General features: G+C 46.2%; 1 protein-coding gene and 1 long non-coding RNA gene across 6 annotated transcripts in view; one reads left to right on the top strand and one right to left on the bottom strand.

Annotated features, from left to right (window-relative positions):
* LOC132406487 (cAMP-specific 3',5'-cyclic phosphodiesterase 4B-like) overlaps positions 1 to 15287 on the bottom strand; it is a 311131-nt gene that overhangs the window by 134670 nt on the left and 161174 nt on the right. Inside the window, exon 2 of one of the 5 annotated variants that reach the window (XM_059992228.1) lies at positions 11820 to 12004. The exons of 2 other annotated variants lie outside the window; for them this stretch is intronic. In XM_059992228.1, coding sequence (XP_059848211.1) covers positions 11820 to 11938 — 119 coding nt within the window. In that variant the 5' untranslated portion in view covers positions 11939 to 12004. Of the gene's footprint in view, positions 1 to 7715; positions 7812 to 8626; positions 9497 to 11819; positions 12005 to 15287 lie in introns of those variants that run through there. 2 more of the 5 variants (XM_059992225.1, XM_059992229.1) reach the window with 2 other exon arrangements.
* Positions 9668 to 14517, top strand: LOC132406488 (uncharacterized). Its single transcript, XR_009516178.1, has 2 exons — positions 9668 to 10205; positions 13074 to 14517. It is a non-coding gene; the product is annotated as an uncharacterized LOC132406488 (long non-coding RNA).

Here is a 15287-nt window from a genome sequence, read left to right as displayed (position 1 = left end):
CCTCAATTGTCATTCATGACTGCGTGGATAGATTCTGCTCTGACTCCATCTGCAAGCATGCTGCTGTAGTGGGCCGAATCTCTAATTATAATGAGTCAGAGTACAGGAGGGAGATAGGGAGCCCAGTAGCATGGTGTCATGACAAAAATCTTTGTCAGCAAAACAAAAGAAGACTGCTTTTTGACCTGAGGGAGAGGTGCAGTGCCCATGCTCCTGTTTACATCAACATAGCTGAGGTCAAGACTGTTGCGAGCTTCGAGTTCCTGGCAGTGAGCCTGTCGTGGACACAAAGGCCAAGAAAGTGGGCCTGTGCCTCGACTTGCTCAGGAAGCTAAAGAAGTCTGGCCCATCTCCTTTGACTCTCACCAGTTTTAACAGATGCAGCAGAGAAAGCATGCCCTCTGGATGCCTAACGGCTTGGTATGGCAACTGCTCTGCCAAGGCCACAAGAAACTGTAGGGAGTTGTAGACACAGCACAGCACAGCACAGAACTCGGACTCCCCTCCATAGACTCTTGCCTCAGCAAAGCAGCCAACGCAATCATCCCTCCTATCTATCCCCTACATTCTCTCTTTCCCTCCCTCCTATCAGGCAGAACATGTAAAGCCTGAAAGTTGATACATTCAGACTGAAGCTCAGCTTCGGTCCCACTGTTGTAAGATTACTGAATGGTACCCCAGATGGATTCTTGACATCACAATCTACTTCGTTATGGCCTTGTCCTTTATTGTCTGCACTTACTCTGTAACTGTAACATTTTACTCTGCACTCTGTTATGCTTTTCCCTTGTCCTATCTCAAAGATGTGATGAAATGATCTGTATATATGGCATGCAAAACAAAAATTTTCACTGTAAGTTGGTACACACAACAAACATTTTATAAATTTACCAGATCCGAGTGCCCAAGGGTGGGATTGATTTACCAGTAGGGCAAGATTCCTGATTTGTAAGATTATTGATTGTGTGCCTTAGGTGACTGGTTACAACAATCTGGAAAGTCCAGTTCCCCTCCCTTGGCATTACCTGTCCTACACACTCACACAGACACACACAGCTCCAGGGAGGAAGGTGCATGAGGGTGAGGTGGGCTATGGTGGAGAGAGTGGCTTTGGAGGAGATGGGTTGAAGCTACTTATCTTCTCAGTGAGATTTGGAATGTTTTGGGCCTCATATCTAAGAAAGGATATGCTGACATTGAAGAGAGTCCAGGGCAGATTAATATAATGAAAAGGTTAATATATGAGGGGCTCTGGGCTTGTACTCCCTGAAGTTTAGAAAAATGACTGTGGGGGGATCTCATTGAAACCTATTGAATATTGAAAGATGTAGATGGAGTGGACATGGATAGGATGTTTTCCGCAGTGGGAGAGTTCAGGGCCAGAGGGCACAGCCTCTAAATAGAAGAACGTCCCTTTAGAACAGAGATGAGTAGGAATCTATTCAGCAGGGAGTGGTGAATCTGTGGAATTCATTGCCACAGAGGTCTGTGGAGGCCAAGTCATTGGTTATATTTAAAGTGGAGGTTGATAAGTTGCTGATTAATAAGTGCATCAAAAGATATGGGGAGAAGACAGCAGAATGGGGTTGAGAGGGAAAATAAATCAGCCATGATGGAATGGCAGAGCCGACATGATAGGCAGTGGCCTAATTCTACTTCTATGTCTAGTGGTCTTATGATTCATGAAGGTGACAGGAATTAGTTGGTAAATGGATGACGATGGGGTTTGTGGAATGATAAGCTCAGACCTGAGGATCTGTGTGAAGGAAGGAGCAGGAGGCTGTGATATCCTCTATATCGAGGGTCACTGTGAAGGTCAATGCAAGGGTTCCCCAGCGCCAGTGCTGGACACAAGATGCTCACTTGTCTGGAGGTGCGGCTTTGGTAATCACTGTTGATCTCAGTCCCTACTGAAGTGGGAGTCACTCTCTGTCTCTCCTGATCAGGAGTAGCAATCGCTCCCAATCTCTGCTTGTGGAGTGGGATTCACTAAGCCTCACCAGTGTGGAATGGGAGTCATTCTTTGTACCTCCCACCTAGAGTGAGACATACTCTCAGTCCTTCCTGTTTGGTAGAGGGAATCAACCTCAGGCCCTTCGGTCTGAGAGATGTAGTTTAATTCCCCCATTCAATGGTTCCAGTTAATATTAGAGAAATGTATACAATACACATCCTGAAATTCTTGTTCTTCGCAGACATCCACAAAAACAGAAGAGTGCCCCAAAGAATGAGTGACAGTGAAAACGCTAGAACCCCAAATCCCCCTGCTACCCTCCCATGCACAAACAGCATTAATGACCCTCCCTCTGCAAAAATAAAAGCATCAGCACCCTCCACCCACCAAGCACTAGCAAAGCCCCAAGAAAGACCATGATCTATAATCTAATCGTTCACCTGACAATTTGACATACCACAGGCTCTCTCTCTCTCTTCCCAATAGACAGAGGTGTCACCCTTTCACAAGCAAGAGGGGAGACATAACAAAACAACTTGCTGAATCGTGGTGTTAAAGTCTGCCGCATCACTATTCCCCCCCACCCCCAAGTTCTCCAACTCGTGAATCAGCAGCAAACTCTCCCCCACCAATGAGAGAGAGAAAGAGACGGAGCACACCATTTGCTGAGCACAGAACCCCAACAGCCGACCCGCTCTTCCCAATGTTCCGTGTTCTCCCGCTTTTTGGGGTAAAATAAACTGTTTTTCAGTCTCTCGTGTATGGGAGTGAGCAATTCACAGTCTCTTCTGTCTGATGCGAGAGTGAGAGAAGCTCTCAGACCCAGTGTTACTGAGTCCTGTGACTCATCAAAATGATTTAGGTCTGTTCTCAGTATATTTACAGTTGGAAGCTCAGGATTTAGACTGACCAGAGATCCTATTCAGTCACTGCGGAACAAATCTACAAATAAGGATGAAACATGGACTGCTGCAGCAGTGGTTCCAAATTAAATCACCAGAAACTGCTCAAACATCCTGGAAAAAATATTCAGTGCAGTCTGCAGTTTGTGCAGAGCCGGAACCTGAACGTCCAGTGAATTACTTTCTCCTGATCTGGGTACAGGCATAACAGAAACACGCTGGGATCATTAACACTTGGAAGAGCAGATGCATTTGGGACAAGATCCCATCTAGAGCACAAAACCTTTGATTTTAACCTCTGCCTTCTGCCACAACCAGACTAGTCTCAGCACACCTCATTTTCCATCAATGCAGCCTCCAACCTGATGGGATAAACATTGATTTCTCCAACTCCCAGTAATTCTGTTTTCCCCAATCTCCTTCCCTCTTCTTCAATTCCCTGCTCCAGCTTCTTACCTCTTCTTCTCACCCGCCTATTAACTACCTCCCTGGTGCCCCTCCTCCTTCCCATTCTCCTATGGTCAACACTCCTCTTAGCAGATTCTTTCTTCTCCAAGTAAACACAAAGTACACTGCAGATGCTGTGGTCAAATCGAGATGTACAAAACAGCTGGATGAAATCAGCAGGTCGGGCAGCATCCATTGAAAGAAGCAGTCAACGTTTCGGGTCGAGACCCTTCGTCAGGACTAAAGAAGGAGGGGGCAGGGGTCCTATAAAGAAGGTGGGGGGTGGGTGGAAAACCAGTCAGAGGAAAGATCAAGGGGTGGGGGAGGGGAAGCAGGGAGGGGATAGGCAGAAGAGGTAAAGAAGGAATTTAAGGGGAAAGCAGTATGGGTAGTAGAAGAATGCAGAGTCATGAGAGGTGATAGGCAGCTAGAAGAGGAGACAGAGTAAAGGTGGGATGGGGGAAGGGAGAGGGAGGGAATTACTGGAAGTTGGAGAATTCGATGTTCATACAATGGGGCTGGAGACCACCCAGGCGGTATATGAGATTGTTCCTCCAACCGAAGTTTGGCCTCATCATGGCAGTAGAGGAGGCCATGTATGGACATATCCGAATGGGAATGTGAAGGAGAGTTGAAGTGGGTGGCAACCGGGAGATCCTGTCTGTTGTGGCGGACGGAGCGTAGTTGCTCGACGAAGCGGTCCCCCAATCTGTGTCGGGTCTTGCCGATGTCGAGGAGGCTGCACTGGGAGCACCGAATGCAATAGATTACCCCAGTAGACTCACAGTTGCCTCACCTGGAAGAACTGTTTGGGGCCCTGAATGGTGGTAAGAGAGGAGGTGTGGGGACAGGTGTAGCACTTACGCTTGCAGGGATAAGTACCAGGTGGGAGATCTGTGGGGAGGGACGTGTGGACCAGGCAATCGCGGAGGGAATGATCCCTGTGAAAAGCAGAGAGGGGTAGATATGGAAAGATGTGCTTAGTAGTGGGGTCCTGTTGAAGGTGGCGGAAGTTGCAGAGGATAGTATGCTGGATCCAGAGGCTGGTGGAGTGATAGGTGAGGACAAGGGGGACATGGTCCCTGTTGTGGTGTCGGAAGGATGGGGTGAGGGCCAAAGTGCAGGAAATGGAGGAGATGCGGGTGAGGGCATCATTGATGACAGCAGAAGGGAAACCACGATTCTTAAAGAAAGAGGACATTTTCCACCCTCCCCCCACCTTCTTTATAGGGCCCCTGCCCCCTCTTTCTTTAGTCCTGACGAAGGGTCTTGACCCAAAACATTGACTGCTTCATTCAACGGCTGCTGCCTGACCTGCTGAGTTCATCCAGCTTTTTTGTACGTCTTTCTTCTCCAGCCCTTTTGCTTTTTCCACCAATTACCTTCCAGCTTCTTAATTTGCCCCTTCCCCACCCAACTAGCTTCACCTATCACCTTCTAGCTTGACCTCCTTCACCTCCCCGGCATCTCCCCCTTTCTTTTCCAGTCCTGATGAAGGGTCTCGGTCTGAAACGTCAACTGTTTATTTCTTTCCATAGAAGCTGCCTGACTTGCTGAGTTCCTGCAGCATTTTGTGCATGTTCCTCTAATTTTAAAGATTAGATTAGCTTTATTTGTCACGCGGGCATCAAAGCATGCATCGAAATGAAACCTTTTATGTCACAGACCAACCCAGTCCGAGGATTGTGCTGGGGCAACCTGCAAGTGTCATCACGCCAACACAAAATGCCCGCAACTCACTAGCCCTAACCGCGCACCTTTCTGGACTGTGGGAGGAAACCGGAGCACCCGGAGGAAACCCACGCAGTCACCAGGAGAGCATACAAACTTCTTACAGACTGTGGCAGGAATCGAACTCTGACCGGTGATCACTGTGTTGTAAAGCGACTGAGCCAGTGTTTCCCTGGTGTCACTCCACCATGGGGGTTCTCCTCAGTACTTCCTCCAGGAGAGAGGCACATCATCAGTATTGCTGAAACTCTCAAAACTGCCTTTGACAGAGAAGAATTTCTTTGATAATCTCTTCCACCAGAACAATGCTCCATCAGTATTGCCTCAAGCACATACCCCAATGAGTCCTAGAGCAATCTAATCACAGTCCAATTCCCCACGAATTTCTCTGTGACCTTTTCCCTTGATATTCCCAACATCTTCCTCCTGATGTGGATGTGGAGAGGACGTTTCCTATGGTGGGGGAGTCTAAGCCCCAGAGTAGAGCAGTGTTCTTTTAGAACGGAGATGAGGAGGAGTTTCTTTAGCCAGGGAGTGGTAAATCTGCGGAATTCATTGCCACAGGTGGCCATGGAAGCCAAGCCACTGGGTATGTTTAAGTCAGAGATTGATAGTTCTTGATTAGTTAGGGCATGAAAGGATAAAAACAGGAGATTGGGGCTGAGTGGGAGAATGGATCAGCCACAATGAAATGGTGGAGTAGACTCGATGGGTAAAATAGCCTAATTCTGCTCCCATATCTTATGGTCTTATGACTCTTCTATCATTCACCTGCACTGGGAGTAACTTACAATGGCTAATTAACTTAACAGCATGTCTTTGGGATGAGGGAGGGGACTGGAGCAGCTGGAGAGACCAATACTGCCACAGGGAAAACATGGAAATTATACACACACAGAGCGCTGGAAATCAAGATTGAACTTGGGTCACTGGAGCTATACAGTAACAGTACTGCCTACTGCGCCCCTTTGTCAACCACCCTAACACTGGTATTCCCTCTGTACAACCTCCAACACAGCACAATGCACCCACTAATGGTTTTGAGAGAGAGAGATGCTCTCTTGTTACTGTCCTTCTGACAGAGTGATATTCTTCCAGTAATGTACTCAGTGAGGAATATATTTAATGCTGTCTGTAGCTCCCTCATCATCTCTTGGAATTAATATAGATTCCAAGGATTGAAGTAAGCTGCAGAGAGTTGTAAACTTAGTGAGTTCCATTATGGGTACTAGCCTCCATTGTGTCCAGGACATCTTCAAGGAGTGATGCCTCAAAAAGGCGGCGTCCATCATTAAAGACCCCCCAATCACCCAGGTCATGCCTTGTTCTCATTGCTACCATCAGAAAGGAGGTACAGAAGTGTGAAAACAACTCAACGATTCAGGAACAGTTTCTTCCTCTCTGCCATCTGATTTCTGAATGGACATTGAAACCATAAACACTACCTCTCTACTTTTTTATTTCTATATTACTTATTTAATTTAACTATATATAATAATGTGATTCATAGTTTTTCTCTATTATTATGTATTGCATTGTGCTGTTGCTGCAGAGTTAACAAATTTCATGACACATGCCAGTGATATTAAACCTGGTGAGATGGGTAATTGATGGTGAGCATGAATATGATGGGCTGAAGGACCTGTTTCTCTAGTGTATGACTCTCTGGGAAAGCAGGTTGAAAATTCTTCCCCTTGTGATTAATCACTTTACTCTAAGAGCACCACAACCTTGTCATAGGGTTTGGAGGCTTGTGTGCCTCAATGACCCAGAGAGGTACGTTGGCCGGTGTGAGGGTCTTGTGCTTTGGCTTCTGGTAGGGTCACTCATGCCAAACAGGTCAAAGGGTAGAGACCAGACTTTGAGTGGCCACCAGTCCTCCAGGTTCAGGGGTTCAGCTCAGAGCTAACAACCCTGACTGGTCAGAAAACAATTGTTATAGAAACAGCAATGAAGAATCCTTGTACACAGACCGGGATGGAGGACTTTCATTGCTGCCTTAAACGCCAGCAGCATAACAGGCTGTAAGTAAGTAAAATAAATTGATCTGTAGCTTCAATGATCACCTCACACACCTACTGCATGGTGCCCGTCAGCTTTTACAGGTATGCTGAGGACACCCAGATCCATTCCCCACTTGCACCGACAACCTCCCTCTTCTTCCTCCACTTCCCAGTGACCTCCAGTTAATCAGCAGAAAGTCTGATGGCATCGGCCTCAGTCTGCTCTACCCTCGGTGCCAACAGAGTTCTATCCCTGGTCAAAGATACAGACGTTGAGCATGAGTGAAGAGTCAGGTCCCACCTCCTCTCTCCATCAGCCTGTCTCTGGATATCACCCCAATATCAACTATCATTGCTCAGACTTCAGAACATTACCTACCCCAGACACTAGAATATTATCTATCCCTACCCCACACTGCAGGGGTTCCCAACCTTGTTCATGCCATGGACCCCTACCTTTGACCACGGGGTCCATAGATCCTAGGTTAGGCACCCCTGCACTAGAACATCACCTGTTAATTGCTCTGGTACATTGTCCAATGCAGCACTCGACTCTAGAATATCAGTGTTACAGCCCCAGATATCCTGTTACCGCTGTAGGTCCTGAAGATCGACTATTATGGCAGCCGCCTCAGGAATATTGTCCGTCACTGTCCCAGACTGTGGAATATCTCTTACCATTGCACAGATGGGAATATTGTCCATCTCCGCCCTAGTGTCTGGAATACTGCCTTAAATGTAGGAATGTTGCCCATCATTGTCCCAAACTCTGGAATACTGCTCTGAGGCCACCAAGCAGCACATTTTCTTTGCCATACCATATGTTCTGGTATCTTTTAGTGAGGCAGGAACACTTGAATTTTCCCCTGGTGCTGAACCTGTACCCGATATAAGTTGTTCAGATACTGGACCTGCAGCAGATATAATTAATTCCTTTCGTTCTTTGAAAGCTTTCCATTTGAAATTTTGATACATGTTCAATCACAAAAAGTAACCCTGAAGTGTTAAAACTGTTTCTCTCTCTATGTTTCTCTCTCCCATTTCAGAGGGTACAGCCAGCCAGCAGTTTGGGCTCACAATGGATAAACACAAGAGATTCTGCAGATGCTGGAAATTTTGAGCAACATACACAAAACGCTGGAGGAACTCGGCATGTCAGGCCTGCATCTATGGAGGCGAATAAACAATTGAAGTTTCAGGCAAGTCTTAATGAAGGGTCTTGGCTTGAAATGTTGACTGTTTATTCCTCTTCCTAGAGGCTGCCTGAGTTGATGGATTCCTCCAGCATTCTGTGTGTGGCCCATAATCAGATCCTTTGTGTGGCAGCCCCTTTCAATTGCAGAGGTCAACTCCTCCTCTGCTCAACCTTTCCTCATGACTCGGGTCACTCACTCTTTGAAGGAAGGGCAAATACTGGCTAGAGGCAGGACCAGGTTCCCATGTTGAAGTGGCTGTTAGCTGGGGAAGGGAATGTACATACAGTAGGGGAAACCTGCGGGTTCAACCTCACCAACACCACAAGAGGCGGAGGAAACAACTGAAGCCAGGTTCAGAGCTCACACTTGGCGGTCAGCGCATGAAACCCTTACCAAGACTGGACGCTGGAGTGCCGACGGTGTTCTCGAATGTTCTTATTCAGGCGCAATTTGCGGAAAAGCCGAGGTGAATTCCGCGGGGAGCATCGTGGAGACAGGGGCCCGATTCCATACAGCCTCGGGCGGAACGGATCCCAGTTGGACGAGTCTGAGGAACTGGGGAAAAATGCCTCACCCTCGACCTCTTTCCGAGCCTCTGTGACCCCCAAACGGCTCTGGAACTGGACCTGTGGGAGAGGGGGCTCTGCCAGGGAGCGCTGTGGTCTTAAAGTCCCTTCCATTCAGTCAGGATAGCAAGGATCTGCTACGAGCAAATGGCACAGTGTGGGGGAAATCGCACGCTGTGACTTGAATGCAGGGGCTCGCTAATCACACAGTCCTTTCTATTTCGTATTGATTTTGATCACCAAAAGCAGAAGTTTTCGACTGTAGTATATGGGGTTCTTTGAAATTTTCAGAATTTCTCTCTTTCTCTCTCTCTTTCCCATATATCTAAGTTCCTCTGTTGTGGTTGCAGTCAGACAGGCAAAAGTGTACCCGGTTGATGTTCCAACTCATACATTCCCATATTCACAGTGTTAAGCAACCGAGAGTCCGTAGAATGACGTCCACCCGGGCACTCTGTACCGTGAAACATCAGCCTCCCGGCTCCCGGATGTCAACTCGCCTCACGCAGAGTCGGTCTCACCGGCTTTCCCTCAAAATGCCGTCCCGCCGTGAGTGAGCGAGGTTCCTGCTCAGTTTCCCAGGTGCTCGCAGGAGATGGGGACACGCGCCGCACTCTTCCCACTAGTCGGCGAACACCGTGATCAGAAGTATTTCCATTGCCCAGAGCTGAGGGCAGTTGAAGTCTCCCAGACCCTTCTGCAATCTGCCCTAGGAGGAAAACTCACCCCCCCCCCCGAACACACTGCACTCGGCAACAATCTCCGAACCACCCTCTTTCTATGTAAGTGCCATCAGGAAGTGAAACTTCCCCTTGATGTTTGTCCAACTCTTAAGGTCCAGAATGCGTACATCTCCAGTTTGAGTTCAGATCATAAATAGTCCGTAAGGTCACAGTTTACTCCCAATAACCCATAACTTTGCTCAAAGCATTTCATCAAAAAAAACTCCGAAGGATTCTGGTGAACAAATAAACGATTAACATTACTTTTGAAAAAAAACTACTGTCATTTAACTCTTTGAGGACCGGCCATTTTTGAAGCTATCAAGCAAATTCTCTTTACACTTCCACGATGGTTCAAGGGTGCCTACACTTCGCCTATGGATATCTTGACACAAACGGATTTGGGATTTTTAAGCACTTGGCCGTGTTTTATTTCGGAGAAAGGCCACGCGTTTATTTCTGGTGTGAAAGAGTTAAATGCGGTTCTGAGCGGAGGTTCCTGTTAACTTGCGGCAGCATAACTCAGACTGGGGGACTGAGGGTCAAGGACAAGAATTGGAGTTGTTTCCCAACTAGCTCTGGAAGGAAGCCAGCACCCTGATGCTCAGTTCGTTTCCCAGAACGTGGTGCCTGGACAGGACCAGCCGCTCGCTGGTTGGCCAGACTCGGCCCTCTCCAAGACAGGTAAACTCACTAAAGGGAAACGCGCAGCATTAAGGTGCACTGGGCACTCCAGCAAACCGGCCGACCAGTTGCAACTTCCTGGTCGGGTGAGGTGACGACTCTCCGAATTCAAAATACAATACAAACCATTGGAGGTTTGGCTCCAAGTGAGTTGGAGGGGATCTCGCTATTATCAGCATGATTCGCGGAACCCCAATAACCGCAAGACTCCTCTCCACCTTGCAGAGGAAGACGAGAATGGCTGGGGTTCAGCCCGCTAGCCCTGCTATTTAAATATGCTCTGGGTCATTCAGTAATTGCTTGTTATTCCCACTAGTGAAAATGGACGCCCGTAGCCAATTAGAAAGATTCTCTTCTTGTAAGGCTGCAGAGGTTACTGAGCTGTTCTTGGGAAGACATTTTAATCCGCTCATTACTCAGCAATAATTGGAGAGTCTGGTCTGAGGCATTGCACTGATGAGGCAATATTGAAGAGCAGCTCCTTAACATCAACGGATGCAAATGGCAAAGGCTCTTTTAATAGTAACACTGTGTGCAAAGGCTCCGTTATTGTTCAGACTCGTGTAAAGTAGTCAGAAACACTGCAATACTTTCGATAGGTGACAGCCTAGGCTTCTCTTTATCAGAGAACAGCGCAGGAACAGGCCATTCGGTCCACAATGTACCCTTCCATCTCCCTTTTATCCAATGTGCCTATCTAAATGTCTCTTCAAAGCCTCTAATGTATTTGCCTCTCCCACCATACCAGGCAGTGCATTCCAGGCGTCCACCACTCTCTGAGTAAGAAAAACTTACCCCTCACATTGCCCTTGAACCCTTCCCCTCTCATCTTCAATGCATGCCCTCTGGTATTAGACACTTCCACCCTGGGACAAAGATTCTCCCTGCCTACTCTATCTAAGCCTCTCGTAATCTTTTAAACCTCTATCAGATCCCCCCTCAGACTCCGGTGCTCCAGAGAAAGCAACTCAAAGTTCAAAGTAAAATTTATTAACAAAGTACATATGTGTCACCACACACAACCTGGGATTCTTCATCTGCAGCCATACTCAGCAAATCTGTAGAACAGTAACTGTAAACAGAGTGCTGCTGCTGAAGTACAGGGGCCTCAGGACTCACATCACCGGCTCCAAGAGCAGTTCCTACCCCTCAACCATCAGACTCTTGAATAAAAGGGGATAACGACACCTTTATCTTGTTATTTCATGCCTGACATTTATTTATTATCTGCATTTGCGCAGTTTGTTTACAGATTACAGCTCCTGATGTTTGCAATTTAGCCTCTCGTGATAGCACATGCCGTCTAAACCAGGCAGCATCCCGGTGAGCCCCTCCTGCACCCTCTTCAAAGCAGATTTCAGCCAAGTTTGAGTTTACAGTATTTCCTTTGTTGATCAGAATAAATAGGATTTGTAAACATTTAATCACTGTAAACCTACAGCAGAACAACAGCAGCTGGATTTGCTCTGACTTACTTGGGTTTATTTCTACAAATCCTGGACCCTACAGTCAGTTTTAGCCCTGTTACACATCTTCACACCGGGAAATGTCATCCCTGCAAATAATATTATCGATTTTTTTAAAAGCTGGAAACAAACTGCTGGGCAAACTCACTGAGTCAAGCAGCATCTGTGGAGGGGAAGAGATGGCTGATGTTTTGAGTGAGGACTGTGCTTCAGGATTAGGGCTTTCAGCAGCTTGTTTTTCGTTCCAGATTCCAGCATCTGCAGCATTCTATAACTCCATTTCACTCTTGACTTTTAACTCACAAGCAGGCATTTGATATTGTCAAATCGATTCTAAAACAGGTAAATAAACAATTACTTGCAAGTGTAAAATATATCTAATATTGTATAATGTCTCTACTGCTCCATGAACAGTTATTGGTCTATAAGACATTAGAATGAGCAGTAGGTTTTAGAACATGCCTTAATGGAAGATGGTGTGACAGAGGGGTTCAGGGAGGTTAGGCCTTAGCAGCTGAAGGCACTGTCACCAGTGCAGGAGTCTTTAAATTTCAGGATAAGCAAGAGAACCTCAGAGATTTCAGAGGATTATAGAGTTGAAAGAGATTACAGAGACAAAGAGCATGAAACTATGAAGGATTTTGAAAACAAGGCTGAGAATTTTAAACAAAGACGGAAACTGCCAGAAGATTCGGATAAGGTCCCTGACCTGAAACATTATCTGCATCTCTTTCTGCAGATGCTATCTGACCACATAACTGTTCTGACCATGCTGAAAATACTCAGCAGGTCAGGCGGCATGTGTGGAGAGAGAAAAAGGTTCAACAACCAGCTCGGCCTCCCCTCTACAAACTCTCTCTACTTTTCTTGTTGCCTCAATAAAGCAGCCAGCATAATCAAAGACTCCACCCACCTCAGACATTCTCCCTTGTCTCCTGTCCCACTGGGCAGAGGAAGAGAAAACCTGAAAGCACGTAGCACCCAGGCTCAAAGATATTTTCTATCCCACTGTTGTACCATAAGATGGACCAAGGTAGATTGTGAGGCCAGGTGTCCATTTGTTTACCTGCACAACACTGCACTTTTATGGTAGAATTTACACTTTATTTTGCATTGTTATTGTTTTAACCTTACTTTAACCTCAGTGCATTGTGTAACGATCTGATCTCTATAAATGGTATGCAAAACAAGTTTTTCACTGTACGCTCAGTAGCCACTTTACTAGGTAAAGGTGTGGAACGTGATGTGGCCTTTCCGCTCCTGTGGCTCATCCACTTTGGGATTCAATGTGTTGTGTGTTCAGAGATGCTCTTCTGCACATCACCATTGTAACGCATGGTGAGCTGAGTTACTGCCGGCTTGAACCAGTCTAACCAGTCTCCCTGACCTCTCTAATCAACAGGCATTTTCGCCCACAGAACTGCCGCTCTCTGGATGTCTTTGCCCTTACTCCATTCTCTGTAAACCCTGGAGACCATTGAGCATGAAAATCCCAGGAGATCAGCGGTCAAACAACCCGGTCTGCAATAAACAATCCATGGCTATTGTCGCTTCCCCATTCTGATGTTTGGCCTGAGCAACAACTGAACCCCGTCTACTGCCTTCGTCACTGGTTGACAAGCCACTACAATCCTCAATTCTCCCCTTATTTTTCCGTTCCTCAGAAACCTACCATTTGCCTTCCTCCACACAACTCTTATCACCCAGTACCACCTCCCATTCACTGCCTCCATCTTCCTCATCGCTTCCGGACACCTCTACCCCACAAACCTCGACCGAAACCCTCTATCCGAATCCACACAGTTGCAACAGGATCACTGTGCTTCGTGGGCCCAAATGAATCCCTTGACTGTGGCTGCATGCTTTTACGCATCGAGTTCCTGCTACCTAATTGGCTGATTAGATATTTACATTAATGAGAAGGTGTACCTAGCAAAATGGCCACTGTAGCTCCAAAACATAAAAACTAACTGCTGGGAGATAAGTCACGTACTTCATTTTCACTTTTAGCGAGAAGCGCATATATGACATGGGAGTGTCTGACTTATGCAGTTCATTTATTTTTACATATTAACCTGTAATGAATTATTTAAACAAACAGGAATGCTCAATCAAACAATATACTTACAAGATTTCTCAAATACTACTGAAATACACAACAGCCACTGAGTTTATCTTGGTACATGTGTAATGCCCTTGTTAAGAATATGCTTTATTGTATTCCTACTGCTATGCTGGTAGGTATTTTGTTTCAGCTACTTTTCTGCTAAACACAGTGTGTTCTATTAATTAAGCTTCATAGACCAGTGTTTTGGTTTCTAAGTCGTTTGCTCAGCTTTGGAATGTTGTGTCAGCTGAGTGGGTTTATCATGGTAACATGCTGTAACATTCATTCCAGTGTGATGTCATGGAACAATTTGGGAGAGCTGGGCAGGATCAAATTTCTGAAGGACAGTGGGCTGGTTTTGGTTCTTTGTTTGTAGGAGGTACAAAGCGGAGCACAAGGGAAGACACTTGCTGAATACCGCTCGAAGGACAGACGCCGTTGTAAGAAGTGCTTAGTACAGATCAATGGCTCCAAGCAGGGAATGCCAATACTCCTGAGTTAGCCAGTTCGTTCGAGATGGTCTTCGAGAGAAGTTCAAACTGTGGTTGGTTCCCCTACATGCAGAACGTGGGTTCAGCGTGCAAGTAATCAAAGTGACACATCCTGGCCACTCCAGAAATGAGCTCCAACGTTCATGTGCACATTTAGACTGGTTTAATTGTAATGGGCACTTTTTCTTTTGTCCATTAACTGTTTGTTAAATTTGAAATATCTAAAATATACTTCCACTTCAATTTTATGCCAGTGTACAGTCTGTTATATCCTGTTGAGTGATAACTTTGCATGAGGCAGCATTTGCACAGTAGTCACCATAATCTCCATTCCCTTATCCCAACTTTCTCGTTTGGCTGAACCCAAATCATACAACCCTAGACACGTGCTGCTTATGAAGGTGGCTTTCTCACTGTTGCCCATGCAATGCTGAGTCACGTGGCTGTTAGCCAGAGTTGGCTGATGAGCCTGGTTTATTATGAGCCACAGCAAGAGGGTTACACATATGACAATCAATCGATACTAATACCAATTTCAAGTTGAATGTCCTTGATCAAAAATGGGAAAGTGAAAAAATAATTGTGTTTGAAGCTGCAGGGGATGGGCGGGAAGGACAAAGGGAGTGTAAATGTGGATATGGCAGAGTATGTGTAAAATAGTGCATGTGTAATATTATAAGTCTGGCAACAGTAGTGCTAGGGTGGGGACCCAGATTGTCCTGATAACTTTGCTGATTTTGGTGGGGTCTAGGAACATGAATAAGGGCAGTTAAAGAAAGAAGCAAAAGTAGATTTGGGAACTATGAAAGGCAGAATATCACAGATGGTGGAAATAGAAGTGACATCCACTAATGGTGCATTGAGAAACAATAACTTCAGCTTCACTGGAGTTCTTTGTGTCAAATTCAAATGCCACACTGAGTCATGGGCAGTCACTTTCAGTAGTTTTATCCTCCCTGCATTATAAATATTCTCCACCTGTCTAAGGCTCTATCCTGCAGCATATCAAGCTTATTCA

Source organism: Hypanus sabinus, chromosome 16, assembly GCF_030144855.1.
Source record: "Hypanus sabinus isolate sHypSab1 chromosome 16, sHypSab1.hap1, whole genome shotgun sequence".
Taxonomy (NCBI): Eukaryota; Metazoa; Chordata; class Chondrichthyes; order Myliobatiformes; family Dasyatidae; genus Hypanus; species Hypanus sabinus.
This window is presented reverse-complemented; position numbering and strand designations above follow the sequence as displayed.